At 40.0% G+C, this 17913-nt stretch overlaps 1 protein-coding gene across 2 annotated transcripts; it reads left to right on the forward strand.

The window, feature by feature from the left end:
- Nucleotides 1-1824: 1824 nt before the first annotated feature.
- Nucleotides 1825-17464, forward strand: ZDHHC13 (zDHHC palmitoyltransferase 13). 2 transcript variants are annotated; one of them, XM_009959135.2, is made up of 16 exons: nt 1825-1902; nt 3112-3256; nt 4540-4604; nt 5183-5345; nt 6139-6264; nt 6544-6677; nt 7463-7574; nt 8115-8120; nt 9733-9739; nt 10007-10107; nt 11622-11684; nt 12075-12168; nt 13464-13547; nt 14919-15076; nt 16466-16563; nt 17274-17464. In XM_009959135.2, exons 2-16 carry the CDS (start codon nt 3128-3130, stop codon nt 17407-17409), a joined length of 1476 nt encoding a protein of 491 aa, XP_009957437.1. In that variant the 5' UTR covers nt 1825-1902; nt 3112-3127; the 3' UTR covers nt 17410-17464. The 2 variants fall into 2 exon arrangements, with proteins under 2 accessions (XP_009957437.1, XP_009957363.2); XM_009959061.2 differs by lacking the exons at nt 8115-8120; nt 9733-9739 and having other exon boundaries at nt 7463-7563; nt 9983-10107.
- Nucleotides 17465-17913: the final 449 nt, after the last annotated feature.

The raw sequence follows: 17913 nt of genomic DNA on the forward strand, positions 1-17913 counted from the left end.
GGTGGGGGAGGCCCCGTGAGGCGGTGGCGCGGAGGGCGGCCTCGGGCTGCGGGGGCAGGCTGGCGGCGGCTGGGAAGGCGGGGAGAGCCGCTCTTCTCCGGCGGCCGGCGGCCCTCGGGGGGCCTGAGCGGGAGCTCGTAGCTCGGCGCCGGGCTGAAGGCGGCGGCCGGCGGGGCAGGGCTCGCGCAGCGGCCGAGCGCGGGAAGCGGCCGGCGCGGCCGGTGTGCGGCGGCGGCTCCGGGTGCCGGCAGCTGCACCGGGCCGAGCGGGCACGGCTGTGTCCTGGCTGGCGTGTGCCTCTCCCAGCGCCTCGCCTCTGGTTTTCAGAGCTGGCCGAGCGGCTCTCCAGTGCCCCCGCGTTTCAAAACCTACTCGGGGCTGTCGCTCCTAGTGCGGCAGCGCTGGAGTGGGTCAGGGGATGGGAGCCAGCGCTGCAGGGTGTCTGCCGCCTGTGTAACGTGGCCCGATGAACCTGAACCATGTCCCTTCTGCCCTCCCGTGTCCCTGAGCCCAATAAAAGGGGTTGGTTTCTTGTCAGGTGGTGTTAACTGTGTTTTAAATTAACTTCCTGGGTTGTATTAATGCACCTTAGCAAGTGTAGTGTGTGCGTCTGGTGAAGAGGGAGCTGTGGGGTCGGGTGTATAAGTTGACAGACGTTTTGTTAACCAGCAGGGTAGCAACTATTGCCATGGGCCTCATCGACCTCATATGCATGACTGTCACAGCACCCACGAGGGTAAAGATTTACCGGTGCTACCAGGGCCATACCCCATTGTTGAAGACCCCAGCACCTGTGATATTGTTAAGGCTACGCAGTGAGTACATGTTCTTTGTGTGCAAAATGTTGAAATAGGTGAGTGTGTCCTCAAATGTGAGCCAGGTTGGATATTTTTATGAAGGAAAACTTTACAGTTCCATTTTGTCCCTGTAGTGAAAGAATAAAAATCACTTAAAAGTACTGTTGTAAATATTTTTGTTATAAACAATGGTATTTCCACTAGGTTTCTTAAAGATTCTGCTCATAAAAATTAGAAAAAACTGCACATCAAGGCTCAGCCTAACTCTTTTGACAAGACTTCCATTGAATGCAACGTGGAATTTGCTGAAGTAGGAACTGCTGGGCAATGCTTACTGAAATTTGCCTTTTCTTTAGTATGTGGCTGTCTCTAAACTGGGGATACTTAACAAATTAATTGTAAGTAAATCAATATCTTTTTTTCTCATTTAAGGTATGGAATAGTTGAGCGATGCAAGGAACTGGTAGAAGCAGGATATGACGTTCGACAACCAGACAAAGAAAATGTGACTCTTCTTCACTGGGCTGCAATAAACAACAGGCAGGAGCTGGTTAAGTAAGCTCTAGAGTCCTTGTGAAAGTAACACAATTATTCTGCCATTGTTGTTTATAGTCACTTTGTTACTATTAGACTTCAAAACAAGGGAACATGGTGCTTGAGAAGAAAAGCATAAAATTCAAATTTTGACCCAATTACCTTTGTGAAAAAGTCACTGAAATGTAAAGTTACCACGGTTTCTTTATGTGGGAAATCGCGTAGTACATGAAATCATCAGGTTTTCCTTGGTTTATTTTGTTTAACAAAGATTAAAGCAGATTTTGTAAGTGCCTTGCTAATTCCTGTATTTTTTTTCTTAAACATTTTCTCAAGACAGCATCCTTTACTGCAGAAATGCTCTTGTCCATTTGCTTCTCTAGGGATTTTTTTTTTTTTATTATGAGCTATTTACTACTAGAGCTATGATGTCCTTGGTATAACGTTTTAATATTATGCTGGTTCTTAATCTTACTGTGTTGCTGTTACACAGGTACTATATTTCCAAAGGCGCAGTAGTGGATCAGCTAGGTGGAGATTTGAATTCAACTCCCCTTCACTGGGCCATTAGGTATGCTGCTTGCAACTACTAGTTGTAAATCTGTTAGTATTAACAGTTATAGTAGCATTTTGCGTAGCACAGCAGTGGTCATCTTAAATTGAATTCTACAGTATGTTTATTTTATTGAGGAATAAGGAATGTCGCAGCATGGCCATAATAATGCTGAGATCTGTCCTCTGTTTCCTGGCCCCTTTGCAGACCATAAAGTTGTGTTACGTTTGCATCTGTGTTTTAGTTACTGGGTCTCACGTTTTGAAGCTTCCCTGGTCATGAAGCGGTGCTGCCTTACTGGGCAAAGGCGACTTGGCTGTGTCAGGGCACTGAAGTCAGCTGTGGATGCTTATCAGGGCACAGCTGAAGTCGGAAAACGTGTGTCACTGTCCCCCTCAGACTGCAGCCTGCCTAGCTAACGTGCTTCAGCTGTTTCAGCTTCGGCCCGAGATGCCCTTGGTGAGCTCTCGTAAGACTCAGCGCTGCAGGCCTGGACTTTAAAGCACAAGCATGTAGCAGTAGGGCCAGTGTAAGACATCTTGTTGTTCCGAGGGGTGTAGAGAGGTCTTTGGCCTTCATTTCCCGGTGGCATTAGCTCTCCCTCTTGGGCTCCTTACAGCTGCTACCACAAACATGCAGTGTCTCCTCCTGGGTGACGGCAGCTGTTGGTGCTCGCATGTTGTTTAATGCCTCTTTGGATCTGCTCTAGACTACACCTTTTTGACCTGATACAGTTTAAAATCATACAGCTTTGGCTTCTAGGACAAAACTTGATTAACATGATCAGAAGAACGAAGCACTGCTTGTCTGGAAAAATATAATCGTAAATAATTATTCTGGGATAACTTGTCTGAGTGCAAATTCTCACCCTGGAAGATCAGTGCTTTCTTCTGGGCTATCTTAGTCTTCTGCCAGACAAAGTTAGATACTTCTTCTGAGACAGACTGCTCACAGGAGAAATTACTGTAGAATAGCCATTGTATTCTAAATTAACAGTTTGCATTAGCCTGACTTACTAAGGTGTATATTTAATTTAATTTTTCTGATATAAACTTTTAATTTAAAAAAAGTAATTTTCTGAACAAAGACACAAGAATCTGAAAAGAAATTCTTTTTTTTGGGAGGGGGGGGAATGCGGTATCTAGGAGAACCATTAAGGCAATGTTTTCATTAAAATTTCTAGCTTTTTGTCATCTCTATATAGTTTTATTTCATGTATTGTTACAGACAAGGACACCTACCTATGGTCATGTTACTGTTGAAATGTGGAGCGGATCCCACTCTCATTGACGGGGAAGGATTCAGCAGCATTCACTTAGCAGTGCTGTTTCAGCACATGCCCATTGTAGCCTACCTCATATCGAAAGGCCAGGTATGTTGTTGATGTCCCAAGTACTGTTTTCTGCTTGTGAGTAGCTGCCCGTGTGTATGACACATTTCAGAATTAACTAGTTTGTTTTCTGGATGGTAAACAGGAATTTGACAACTATTTCCCTGCGCTGTAAGTTCAGAGAAACTTAGATTTTTTTTTTTTAATATGTGTCTGTATTTAATGCTCTCCCCTGTTCTTGTCATCCCCACACACGTACATTCACACACAATCAGAGTGTTTAAGAGGAGAGTTGTTAAGGGTGTGCAAATTTGTGGTGCTGTGTAAGTAACAACTGGCTTTTAACGAGAAGCAGTATATGAAGTATATTCATCATGAAGCGTTTACTATTTAATTACAGATTTGTCACTAATAATCTGTACAATTGTCCATCAGTTGAAGCATACAGAATAGATGATCAGACTAGGTCTGAATTTTTTATTAGAAATGTCTATATTCTCTGTAATTTTATATTATATCCACTCTAGTCAATGTCTGCTTAGCTTACATACTGATGTAAGCAGGATTAATGACAAGTGTAACGAGTTGCTAATAAAAATGAGAGGAGAGTTCTTACATGATCTAGACTGTTTCTTTGAAACACTATGTATTAAGATTTAAAGATTATTTTTTCTCTTAGAGCTCTCTCTGTAGGGTAACTGACTTCTGGAATGGTGGTATAGATGGTGTATATCACAAACTTAAAGCTTTTAGCCTACCTTCTACTAAAATATCCAAGTGATTAACCATTTTTTTTAAGTAAATCTGCTCTAATGTCATGATGGGTGGAGGCAGGGAAGAAGGAAACCTTCATTGTGAAAAATGAAGATAAGGTAACACAAGTTAGGTGTTTAAATAATTATGTACTGAGAGACATAGTGAATCAGTCCTTTTTTTGTTATTCTGATAAACCAGCTTTATGTACTTGGACATTCTGCTACGTACCTCTGTTTACAGAAGGAAGATGGTTAACTTTGCTTTCCAAGGTCCATTTTAATTATAGCATTTTTGCGCAAAAGAGGACAAGAAATCAGGTTAGCACGGTTCCTTTAAAAATATCCTTAGTGGAGACTAAGGATATTCTGAAAGGAATGGCATGCAAGACTCAGAGGCGGGAAAAAATGTTTAAATGAGTGTTGGCTTCTTGGCTGATATAATTTGGTTTCTTTCCATTTTATTTCCATTAGTGAAGTTAAGCAAGTTGTTTAGCTCTGAATCTGACCACCTAACTCTGGTTCCTGAAATCACTGGTAATGACTTCCCTGTTGTCTTTTTCTTCTACTCAGAACATAGACACGGCAGACTTCAATGGACAAACACCTTTAATGTTATCAGCGCAAAAAGTGATTGGGTAAGTAGTGCATAACTTAAGGAGAATCTATTTTATTGTACCCAAGAAGCTGTGAGGTGAATTTTTTTTGTACGAAATTTTTTGTTAAACTGATACTCCTTTCTCTTTCAGTTGTACTAAAATATGCAGTGTTTCAGAGATCAGGAGTTAGCTAACTGCATGTAGCAAAGAAAGGAAAAGGAATTTATTAAGGAAGTGTAGGTCTGTGGCTGAACTGTCTGTGACATTACTGTGCTTTCCCAGAAAGGAAAATAAATGAAGGTGGACACAGTGAAACGTGTTTAGAATAAAGAAAATGTGGAGATGTGAGCTTATACACGGTGTTGTAGAAAGATATAGTCTGTGTGTCTACCTCATTTGTTAAAATGGTAAGATAACAGTCTGGAGAGCAACCCTCAGGGCAGGTCCTGAGTTATAAACTGGGGTCTACCGTTGATGAGGTGGTTGTGAGACAAGGCATTGTGTATCTGCTGTTGTTCCACAGATGGGAACAGTGGTTTTTGTAAGGGGTTCAAAAGTTTCATCTCCAGTATAGTTTATCTTTGGTTTGTTAACTCTTATACTTTATTTTCATCTAGACCAGAACCCACGAGGTTTCTCTTAAAGTTTAACCCCTCTCTCAATGCTGTAGACAATGTTCAAAAGAATACTGCACTGCACTGGGCAATAACAGCAGGAAATACTAGTGCAGTGGATCTGTTGCTGGAAGCTGGTGCTAGCCTGGACGTCAAAAATGTCAAGGTACAGTTTCTTTCCTGATATTTCATTCCACGTGATATGAATGTGTAAAATGAATGTAAAGGGAAATCTGAGTCCTCTCCGCTTTGGATGTGCTTTGCAATGGAGGTTGACCAAGCAGGTGTTCTTAGTCTTTCCCAAAAGGAATTAGCACCTTTCGTGTGGTGTGGCACAACGTATGACTGCAGAGATTTGTTCATTCATTGAACAGCCAAGCTGTCTCTTTTTAAGTTGGCCGTTTTCCGTTTCAGAACGTTGTCATGAGGAGTAACGGCCAGATTTTTAACAATAGGATTGTCTTGGTGTCGAGTGAGACTAGTCACGTACAAACGTCTTCGTCCTGATGTTTGTAAAAAACCTGATAACGAGAAGTATAAATGTTGAAACCATCAATTCCTATGACTGCATAGATGTGTTTGTACAGTCTGGTTATTCAGGGGTGGTGTGCAGTTTTTCCATCTGCCACTTCTTTTTATTCGTATGTATGACTCTTAGGATATTGCTGTTTGGTTTTAAAAAGTTAACCTGAACAAGAAACCTTCCCTTTCAGTAAGCGTGTAGCATTCTAGGAGACAGTTTAGTGTTTCAGGTTATTGGAGGTAGGCCAACGGATAGATAGATGCAATCTTGTTGCAAGTGTCAGTTTTGAGAACCACAAAACGCTGGATTAAGCATGCTAACACTCAATAACTGCCAAATTATTCTTGTTTTAGCTGTATTTATTTCTTGCTTCTGTTAAAAAGGAAAGCTTTTATGTGTTAAGCACATAAAGAAATAAACATTTCTGTTGTTAAAGGGAGAGACACCGCTTGACCTTGCTTATCAAAGTCTGAATCGCTTCATGGTTTATATGGTAAAAGAGGAAGAAAGGATGAGAAGCAGAAGAAATAGCAGGTTACTGAAAATAGTAGAGAAATATGAGGTAATTTCACAAGTAATAACTAATGGAAATAAAGCTACGGCATGCTATGTTCAGAATAATATGCAACTTAACTCTTTTTAAATGAGAGGATCTTCTAAGGTTTCTGAAATTGGGTGCACAAAAGTAAAATTCTTTAAAATCACGTGGCAGTGGTTTGGGTGGGTGTTTCGTATTGGCTTGCCTACCTTGAGTCTTTCAGCATTTGTTGTTATATTATCTGAATGCTTTTGAAGTAAGTCCTGCTTGAATGTCACGTTTTAACAATAATCATTTTAATAGCTCTTCCTGCTGTTGGCATCTTCTTTGATGTGGATGTGGGCCATAGGATACATAATGAACTTAAGTTCTGATTCTTGGCTTTTGAAAGGAGGACTGCTTCTCTTCCTGCTCTTTGTGATCACTCTGTTTGTGAGGTTTGTGGCTTTTTCTCTCCATATGTGTATTTGTTTGTCATAGGCGTCATATAAGGTATCTAATGCAGAATTTTCTCAGAGTGTAGTTGCACTTAGCATAAAAAAATACCTCCTGAGAAACGGTTGCAGAGCGTGTGAAGAATTTAAATGTATGTACTTTTTAGAATAACCATAGAAATTCAATGTCTTTAGGTGTGCAAAGTAATAGTTTCTCATCACTGAAAGACTTGAAAAAACCCACTGAAGTGTTTAAGCAGTCTGGTAGCTAGTTTTAATGATAGAGTGTTATTGAAGGTCTGCACCTGGTAGACACAGAGATACCCGTTCACAATGTTCAGAAACGTGCTGCATCTCAACTTTTCCTTCTGTATTTGTGATATAGAATGAGTTTTAACGAACCATTCCCTGCCTCTCTGCTTCCCAGACCTCCCAGCGTTATCCTAAGCGGTTTTGCAGGTTTTCTGCTTTCTTCAACAGTTGCTGCAACCGTTGGTGTTTCTTGCAGTGGCAGTGCTATCAGCGTGCAGAGATGGCGCTTTTCACCCAGTGCTGCAGCACTTCTGCTGTGCAGTATTAGGCTGGAACAGAGCACTCATCAGTTTTGTTTCTGCATTATTAACCCCCTGTGCATTTGGCCAAAGAATGCTTTCGAGTGACAATTCTTGATTGCTTTGAGAGACTTGAAGTACACTGTGTGTGAAGTTTTAAAGATAAACCAGGTAATTTATGGAGTTAGATTTTAAGTAAGTTTTTTAAAATACTTTTGTCTTTTAATATTCTTTCAGGCAATGTGTGGGGCTCAAGAATTTAAAGTATCTTCCCACAGCGTTTCTGCTAAGTTCAGTTTTTTGGATGTCTGTGACCTGTTTTTTCTGGTTGCTGCCTGATATCCTTTATGCTCAAGAAATGCAGTAGAACTATTCTTACAGATCCTAATAAATCCAGGCCTGGTCATGGAAATAGTAATGAGCAGTCCCGGGTAGTTGCATGTGACTGTTAACATCTGGTAAGATTGGTTTACTTTGTTGGGCAGGGGTGAAATAAGTTTGAGCTTAATTTAAAGTTATATACGGACTAAGAATCTGTACCTTCTTTATCTTTAGCAGATATTTGTGTCCAACTCTGAACTATTTCTTATGTTACTGGAATATCAAAATGAAAATGCCGTTATTATAAACCTAATTGTCTCTGTTACCATCTCCACATGACTCTTTAATCTTCCTCACTGAGACTCTCATGCAGTAATGTGTTTTAGCATGTAGTATAACTTGGTGACACATGCATTAATCATTTTCAAAGCATCTCTTCTGAAACGGTGAGGATTTGACAGGTGGTGGTATTTGTGCATCTGCTTTTGAGAACAGCACCACCACCTTCCCCACTCCCCAAAAACCAGGGAACAAATTACTTCATGTCCCTCCAAAACAAATCCTCCAGTCTCCTGTTCATCTTTATTCACAGGTTATGCTGTGTCCTCAGTGTACCGGGCGTTAATGTCTACCTTTCATTTACTTTATTGAAGAGGCTTTGTGCTGATAAGTAGAAAAATGTTTTCATAGTTTACACTCACTTTTCAGTGCCCTGCTCTTTTGTTACACAATGGGCGTCCTTTTATTTATTGAGTTCTTTGAAAAGGCCTTTAGGGAGATACTTAGAACTGTAAATAATTTTCTTCTAAACCGGCTATGATATATTGTTACACAAGTTTAATTAATTTTTAATTACTCCATCCTTTAAGTGGCATTTTCTTTTGTACTGTTCCCAATTAAGATGTCCTTAATAGAATTATCAGGATTAACTTTGATGAACTGATCAAGTATGTTCCCACTGGGGATACATGCATATGCTTATCTAAATGAAAATCACATTATTCAGTGTTGCGTTGTGAAGTTTTGAGGTTTTCTTGGTGTCATCTAAATTAAAGAAAAAAGATTCCAATGGTAGGGGTTCGAGTCAGACACTTTGCTGAAGATGGTGAGTGTAGTGATATTCTTGAACGTCTAATCACAGCTTGGTGAGATGGGCAAGTGGATCGTTTCCCATTTCACTGTCCAACCCTTTCTCTCATGAATGTCTTTTCCTTCTGGAACTGGTGACAGATCTGAGTGTTATAAAAGCGTTCAGTACTTTAGTTTCCTGTATTTATTTCTGAATGAAAATCCAGCCATTCTGATTAAGGACTGCTCTCAACTCCAAGAAACAGTAGAAGTGGTCACTGGAGATGGAGTGCAGGCTTGGGCTCTCTGACTGCTCTGTGGTTCTTTAGGAGCTGGAGCTCTCAAGTTTGATGGTAGAATTTAAGCGGTCTGAAACTTGTCTCATTCCACATTCCTCTGTGGCTGTATGGAGATAATCTTGACGTGGTTTTCTCCCCCTTTCACCTGACATACAGATGTTTTTAGTCCATGGTGTAGAATTTATGTTCCTAATGACTGTATATCCTCCTTCACATTTGTCTGCTAGCAAAGTTGCAGCAAATAACTACGTAGAAAAAGTACTGAATTTAAGTCTGCTTCTCTGGACTTGATGAGAGATGAATTCCCTCCATATACCATCATTAAAACAGTCAGCCGCTGGGTAAAAGCAAAGGAAATGCAAGAAGAAAAATGTCCAATTAGACCGGAAATTTATCGTTTCATCGTCATGTTTTTTGTGGAATATTTGTGAGGGAAGAAGTGTTCCCAGTAGCTGCCCTAGAACCTTCAGAAATGTTTAGCAGTGTGTGCTTGGTTTTTTGAGTGACAAAGGTAGTTCCAGGATGACTGAAGTTGCATTGTTCTATCTAAACTTACTCAGTTGTTTTAGCTGAAACAAACAATGAGGGCAAGACTTGGAAAACAGTCTGAGTAAGAGCCTGTTTGATGACTTAGGGATATGTGCAGCAGTCAAACGAATCTCACGGCTGCTGGGAGCTTAATAACTAGGCATGTCTGATCGGTGTTGTTTAAATAAAACAGAAAAACTTCAGAGAGGAGAAAATAAATTGGATTAATTTTAGATCTGTTAAATATTCAAGGGCAGAAGTCTGCATTCTGCTGGTAAGGATGACAGGGAGCTGTATTGTGATGCAGGTTTGTACTGGTAAAAGTCTTCTCTCCAGTGCTCAAACTGGACAGAATATTCAACTTCTGTGGTACAATGGCCTCTGAAGGACAGAGAGGATCCTACTATAAAGTGAAAGTCATTGTTTTCCTTTTTGTTTGATGGTTGTAAAATAACATAAACTAATTTTAGAACATTTTGTCTGACAGATAGCCATGATGTGAGCAGGTATATAAGAATGTATTCCTTAACCTGAATGTTACATTTAACCAATACATTTCTTGAAGTCACTGGCATGTTCAGTGTGGTGGGTCTTCTTTATTATTTCTATAAAACTTGGAGAACTGATCCTGGATATATTAAGACTTCAGAAAAAGAAAGAAAAGAGGTAGGTGAAATGAATGGAAGGGCTAACCTGCTACACAACACAAGTACCTTTGGTTGATTTGTTTGTTATCACATGCAGCTTTTTTAAACTTGAAAGCAGTGAAATACTCTTCTTTTTATTTTTTTAAGAGTTCTTAGCTCTGACATTGAACAGCATAGATCATAGCTAATTTCTTCTCCTACTGCTTGTTTCCTTATCTTCATCAATCTGCCATGATTTCCTTGCCTCCATCTTCTCATTGAAAGAGTGATGGCCAAACATTGTACAGGCCCACACTGCTGGTGTTATCTGTGGTAGAAATTCACATAGACTTCACTTAAGTATAAATTTTGTATGGCTTCCACTCCAGTTGTCTGAGCTTAGAAAGATATTCACGGTGCTTTCCTACTATTCTCCATGCTCATAAGACATATAAAAGGCTACAAATGGCTTAAATATTGCCAGATGCTTGGAGGATGTGTATAATGGTTTGATTTTTGTGCTTAAGCATCATGTAAGTCACATGCTATTTCCTAGCTCACTTTTAGAATGGCAAAAAGAAATCACGGTGAAACAATCAGTAGAGAATTTAGTATTTGGTTTCCCCAACCTGTGGATTAAGGAAAGTATTTTGTTCGTGATCCATTTACTCTGCATGAGATTGTATTTCTTCAGATTGCCAGGGAGAATAAACTGCAATTTTAACTTGCCACAGGACTAGTAAACGTTGTCTGTCTAGTACTTGTAAAGGAACAGTAAATACAGCAGCTCTACTCGTCTCTCTGAAGTCTGGCTGATGATGTGAGAGGCATCTTGTATCTTAATACCAACTCTCTTTTTTTAAAGAGTATTTTGTGTTATTTATTAATTTTGGCAACACAGAGGTGCTTTTCCGCATAATTCTGCAGGAGTGAAGTTGCATTAGTCTGTGGTGTTTCTCCTGGACCTCTTTTAAATAGCAAGTACTTACTCCTGTTCATTCATTCGGGTTGGAAAAGACCTTTGAGACCATCAAGTCCAACCATCGTTGCTCTACCAAGCACACCCCTAAACCATATCTCCAAGCACCACATCTAAACGACCTTTAGACACATTAAGGGACGGTGACTCAACCACCTCCCTGGGCAGCCTATTCCAATGTCTGACAGCCCTTTCAGTGAAAAAATGTTCCCTCATGTCAAGCCTAAACCTACCCTGGGGCAGCTTGAGTCTTGTTCTGTCACTAATTACCTGTGAGAAGAGACCAGCACCTGCCCCTTGACAATGCCCTCTCAGGTAGCTGTAGGGAGCAGTAAGGTCTCCCCTCAGCCTCCTTTTCTTAAGACTAAACAGCCCCAGTGCCCTCAGCTGCTCTTCATGAGACTTATTCTCTGGCCTTTCACCTGCTTTGTTGCCCTTCTCTGCGCTCTCTCCAGCACCTGTTGGTGCTTTGTGGTCAAAGTGCTTATGAGTTGCGAAAGGCCTAATGTAAAAATCTTCATAGATCCCCTGAAAATGTGATCCAAATACAAGTGCAAACTACTTTTGTCTTTCAGAACATTGTAGCTCTTGCAGAAGCAGGTTGCTTGGACTGCAGAACATTTTGCACATCGTGTCTTGTAAGTGAAGCTTGGTGTTTGTTTTCTTTTTTAATCTGGCTTTTACTCAATACTGCTATAAAAAACTTGCCTCATTGCTTGTCGTGCAGGTGTTACGTGCACGGTTTGTTCTGTATTACTGAAATTCCTTTTTCTTTTACAGTGACAAAAAAGATGCTTTGAGACTAATCTTAATAAGATAGCCTTATTATTATTATTATTACTTCTTCCATATCTTTTTTTTTTTTTGGTGAAATTAAGATGTATAGTTTTCACCTATGTTCTGTGTTGTGTGGTCTGTTGTACTGTAATTGTGTGAAATACAATGGTGCCCATGAGGTGATGCTCTAAACTGTGAGCAAAATAGATGCTTTTGTTATGGCTGTATTGTTTTCCTGCGTCCTCAACTAGGTACGGAAGCCTTTGAGATCTGTGCATTGCCTCGCTTGTGATTCCTGTGTAGCCAGATACGATCAGCATTCTGTGTGGATTGGACAGTGCATAGGTGAGCGTGTTTGTCACATTTGAAAATACCACATATTTGAAAAGTTGCAGAAATTACACTTGTCTCCTTAGAGAGAGCACGCCTGATAGAAGAATGCACGCCTGATACTGAAGGGGTTACTGATGGGTGCCAGCGGGAAATGAGTTAGATGGCAGAGAGAAAGGCAACTGAAATGATTAAAGGGATGGAGTGGCCACCCTAAGAGTAGAGACCAAAAAGTCTGGGGCTCCTTTTGAGAGAGGAAGGAATGGGGGATACGATGGAGAGAAGATGGTGGCTGAAGTGAACGCAGAACTGGTATTTGCCAAGCGCATCACACTAGAACTAGGGGAGGCTCAGTGAGAATAGCAGTTGGGTTGAAAATTGGTAAAGAAAAAAATGCCTTTGCATGGCAGGTAGTGAAATTTTGGAACTTGCTGCTGTGAGAGTTTGCAGATACAGGCATTATCAGAAGGTTCAGAAAGGGATTAGACAACCTTTGGGACAGTGTGTCCAAAAGTAGGTACTCAGAGAGCCAGACAAGTGTGCACACTGACGTTTTAGTGCAGTAGCTGTGGCTGAGGAGAACGAACTCTAGGAAGTGGCCGAGGTCGTTTGTGCTCCTGAGCTGGTGCTGCCTGTTGTCGCTGTTGGAGTGAAGTTTTTATGTTCTTGTGTTCTCTGACAAGCTCCCTCTTTCTTCCTTTCTGTCTCATTACTGGTGATGCTCAAGATAGAAAGGTTAGAGCTTTACATCTGTAGCAATTTTTGACATATTCTTTTGTAATGTTTTTATTGTATTTATGAGGAAGTGAGACATCCTTCTGATAGATTGTTTCAAAGCTTTGAGTAATACTGTTTGTAATTTAAAGAAAAATAATTGTCTATCTTTGTGTAACAGTTTCTCTGACAGAAGTCGGGAGGGGGTTATGCATATATTTGCAATTCTAGAGCATGCAAAGGTCAAACAGTTAAATTGAATAGCTCAGATTGGTCAGTCATGTGGGACAATTGTGCTGTGCATGGAGAGAGTCGTGGTTGCAGAGTTAGTCCTCTTACAGCTGAAACAGCTGAAGGTCTGCTCTGAAGAAGGGGCAAATCCTGGCTGACTTCATCAGAACTAATTCTGTTAACCTAAGTTGTGGTGGCTTACAGGAGAAAGTTAGGAGAAGGGTCAGCCTTGTCCAACTCTCTTGAGGATAGCAGAGGTAATAATAAGAAGTGGTTTTGATTATTTTTATTCCTACTAGGGAAATGCAAATACAGCTGGATTTTAAAATGTCAACCTTTTTTTATTTTCCTTGCCTCAAATACAGGCATTGGGAACCATCATTACTACTTATTGTTCCTGTCTTTCCTAACTATGACCGGTGTCTGGTTGCTTTATGGAACTCTTCTGTGTATGTATCCATGAATTTATTTTAATTTAGCTTTTAAGGATGTGTGTGTGTGGTCTTTATTTTTCAGCACTTTGTTTGCAGCAAGCGTACTTATACCTGCTCAAGCGATACCATATTTCAGCAATGATGTTATTTTGTAATTCAGTCTTGAAATGAAAATATGTCGTATCTGAGCCTTTAGTCAAATATCTGATTACATTTGTGTTGGGTAGAAACTAAGATAGAGCTCTAGTGGGAAAATACAGTATCAGAAAGCCTTTTTGTTAGAGATGAAATAGGAAAGCCATGTGGAGGAAGGTCAGGTTACAGGTTCTAGTCAGGGTACCTGTTACCGCAGTAGAGAAGTTTGTAAATACATTCTTGCAAAGGCTTTATTTATTTTATTATTTGGCAATCTCTATTGAACACTTGTAAAAGTTTCTTTTTGTTTTTAATGTAGTGGTAACTTTGGAAAGAGGAGAGTTGTGTATCTCATGAATCCAAACTGTTACTTTGGAAAACTAAGACATTTCTGGGAGGAGAGGAGAGCCCTTATAATGCAGTTCCATAAGATGAATTAACATTGCACTACTTTTAACTACAAAGTAGAGGAAGTTCCTTTTTTATATTACTTCACATGGTACTGAAATGAGTCAATGTTCAATGTAGAGTGAAGCGAGCCAGCTCTGGCAGTGGAGGGTACTGGGCACTCATGTGAACATGAGCTGGTTTCCTGTGTTTCAGTGCTGGTCTTACATATGCAAAAAGCATGTTATTTTCTCTATTTCCTGAATGCGAAGGAACATGGGAGGAAAACCTCTTTAGTGTTCTACTGACAGAGGCAAAAAAAAGTGCCTCTGCTTTTAGTCATTCGGGTTTTTTTTATAGGTTGAAGACATGGGGTAGGCTTTAGGTATCTCTTAAGAAATCTAAGAAGTTGGACGTTCCAGTTTACATCTATTTTAATAGTGGTAAAATACTGCTTTCTTGGCATTGACGCCATAATGTCTTTTTTTGTTGATGGTGGTGTTTAAGATAAGTGATAAACTCTTGTCCTAAAATTACAAATAAGCATGAAGCAAAATTTCAGAAGTCTTGACAATGAGAGATGATGACTTACTTCAATTTCATTAGTTAACTTTAAAAAAATTACCTAGCAGTGCCTTGAATGTTCCTACTGTGGATTCTGAACGTGTAACGTAAAGATTATGCAGCCAGAATAGCCATCAGTCACACAGGAATGTGGGTGCTTTCAAGTGGGAACATGATACATTAAACGTGGTGTTTCTAGAGCATCTTGCTATGTAACAGTCATTCTGTGCAAATAATCTTTGTTCAGTTCTGAAGTGGCCTGTGTTAAAAACGTCGTTAACTGATGATGCCTCTTGTCAGATTGGTCGAGCCGTTGCCCAACGAGTTATTACCGAGATGGAGCGTGGACGTACTTCACGCAGATAATGCATTGCTCTCCCTGGGTGTCCTACATCTTCGCAGTAGCCTGTTTTCATACCGCCTGGGCTGCGTTGTCGCTGACTCTTCAGCTTTATCAGGTATTATTTTGCTTTAGTTTATGCTCCTCTCTTAAAGAGTCCTCATACTAAAACTTTTCCCTAGATGATTTGCTCCCATAAAAACTTTGTGCCTGCTTTCCTTGACTAATTAATCTCTCATCTAGGTGCTTCTTTAAATCTCGGGGCAGTCCTCTAAGTTTCACGGGTATGTGAACTCAGCATTCCCAGGTTAAAAATAGGATCACAGTCTGCAAATCATTCCTATAACGGGGTTCTGGGTTTACTGCTCATAAAAAACTCTAAACCTATAAAAAATACATTTAAAGGCAAGAAACTTATTTGACTAACAGAATTAGTGTTACTGCCCCAGAAATGGCACAAAAGCTCAATAGCGCAATCAGTCCTGAATTGAAAATTCTATGGCAGAGCTCAGCAGTGCGTCATTGGACTGTATTAAATCCCATTGTTGTAATAAAAATATTTGACCTGGATTTTATTCTGATGAGGGTGGTCAAATTTCTTGTTTATGTTTTCCTCAGAGAGAGCTTGGCTCTGCAAACAAGATTGAGAAGAGCTGTCTTAAAACATCTAGGAAACAGCTTGCTTAGCAGCTTTTCGGAAAGATGTGTTGTTTGAATATGTTAAGCATATTGAGCTAAAGACTTGCTTGTTTAAAAAAAAAAAATCCACCATTTAAAATGAGTACTGCTAGAATTCTTTAATGTCCAAGACACTGAGAGATCAGGCTAGAAGAAAAAATCGATCTAGGTAGGATATTTACAGTTACTGTTTCCTACACAGTCATTTGTAAATGTACTGTTCTATGATAATTAGCATGTCATTCAGCAAAGAACCCCTGCAGCCATTTGTAAGGGCTTATAAGATTTATGTTGACCAAAAAAAAAGAAAATGTAAAAAAGAATAGGTAAGCAAAAACGCAGAAAAAAATCCATAAATCTTGTTGTGAAACTCAGTGAAAGAAGACATGGAATCAAGAAAACGAAAAAGTTACTGCTGAGTCTCTGACATCTACTTCATCTTTTTTGCTAAGCTACTTTGTCTTTGTCGAGGGCACTTTTTCTACTTTTTTTTGTGTGGTAGAATATAGACAAAATCTGAGGAGACAGGTGCCGAACTGCTGTAGGTCTTGTACAGACATCTGTAAAAGCAGGGGGTTTACAGTCATCCCTGTGGAGGTTGCCTTCTCAGTGAAAGTGTTAACGTTACTGCTTGCTGGGTTCTGGTTTAGTCCAACCGACATGTAAAATCGTACTTTTCAGTCATTAACTACGGCGGTAGTTACTTATTTGTTAGATATGACCAACCTCTTCCCCTCCCTCCCTCCTCAGTAGTATCTTCTGGTGTCACCAGAATTGTATTTTGTGGTGTTCATGTTTTAACCATGACTTACGTTTTCCTTTCTGTAAGATTGCGTTCTTGGGGTTGACCTCACATGAAAGAATGAACCTCCTGACCCAGAGAAAATCTGCTAAGCATCCCGTTTCACTCCGGAGAACTCCGTACAAGTGAGTGTTAATGGACAGTGCCTTTTAAGCACATATAGATTTGCTTCACTGCTTCATACATGCAAAAAAGCGGTGGTCTGTGGATGTGCTGGTCATGCCTGTTAGGAGTTGTGCTAGGAGGAGGAGGTGGACCTCCTTTTCCTTGCCGGGAACTTCCTTTGCCCTAGAAATAGCCAGCCAGCATGAGAGCTGCTGGGCTTCTTTCTGCATGGCTCTGCACACGGGGAAAAGGTGCCAAAACCAGTCCATAGAATTAGGCAGTAGGTGCTGTTTTGGGGGTGAGGGGGTGTTGTCCTTTAATTTGTTCGTCAATCTCTGTTCTATAGGTTCGGAAAGAGAGTGAAGGTATGAACTGGCCCCCGTCTGACTTCTCTTGCAGTATTTAGCTCAAGAGAGAAATTAGGACCGAGGTTTCCCTGTTACACTAGAAATCCATGTTTCCTCGTGTGTGTTAACAGATGAGATCTTACTAAGTACTATTAAATATTTGGTTTGAACTTAATCTGCTCTCACTCGTTAGTGTGATACAAGCTGTGAAAGTTCAACAGAGGAATAATGCTCGGTAGAGAGCTGTTCTTAGGTTTCTTCTCCCAGAGCTGTCTTCGTTGACAGCCTTGTGTCTGTGGTAGTGTCTCACGGTGACTGTGTATTTTTGGTGCTTGCAGTTGTCTTTTGTTAGGTTTATTAATGGATATTTCTTTCCTTTTCAGTCTTGGATGCTTCCAGAATCTTGCAGACTTTTTTCAGTGCAGTTGCTTTGGTTTGTTCAAACCCAACGTAGTTGACTGGACCAAGCAATACAACCTTTTTCATCTGGCAAAGGAGAAAAGTGTTCATTCTGTATGAAGTTTTGCTTAATTTCTAAAACCGTTGAGCTGAAAGCTAAATAAAACTGGATATTTTTGTTAATTTTTACAAATTCTTCTGAAGTTGCTTGGTTTTATTTTTATTATTGTTTTAAATGTTACCCTATCTTGCATAAGCTACAGCAGGTTTGTATATGGAACGATCACTAAAAGTCCCTGTATGTGTAGTTTGAGCTAAAACTATTTGAAATTTTATGTGATGAGATGATGCTAAGAATATATTTTTTTAAAGGTAAGTTTTTGAGTCAGAATTTCAAACCATATTGGTAGCCTTTGCTTTATTTTGCAGATCATAAAAGACAATTGTATTTGAAAATTAAGGGGAATGTTCATATTTAAAAATTTGCTATTACAATTACCCTGGAATTTTATTGCTTATGTTGTGAAAATCTTTATTAAGTCTTTGTATTTGGTGGGTTTACATGTAATAAAATAGAGCTTTCATGCTTCTAAGTGTATTTTTGCAGACGGAAGTAGGTTCAAG

Source organism: Leptosomus discolor, chromosome 12 (assembly GCF_034619465.1).
Source record: "Leptosomus discolor isolate bLepDis1 chromosome 12, bLepDis1.hap2, whole genome shotgun sequence".
Taxonomy (NCBI): Eukaryota; Metazoa; Chordata; class Aves; order Leptosomiformes; family Leptosomidae; genus Leptosomus; species Leptosomus discolor.

Bases quoted from the DNA above. Each gene is read 5' to 3' on its own strand.
- ZDHHC13 (XM_009959135.2), top strand. From the start codon at position 3,128: ATGGTCATGTTACTGTTGAAATGTGGAGCGGATCCCACTCTCATTGAC. The intron at 10,108-11,621 runs GTAGGTGAAATG...TTTGTCTTTCAG, and splicing joins CAGAAAAAGAAAGAAAAGAG to AACATTGTAGCTCTTGCAGA. The intron at 16,564-17,273 runs GTGAGTGTTAAT...TTTCCTTTTCAG, and splicing joins CTCCGGAGAACTCCGTACAA to TCTTGGATGCTTCCAGAATC.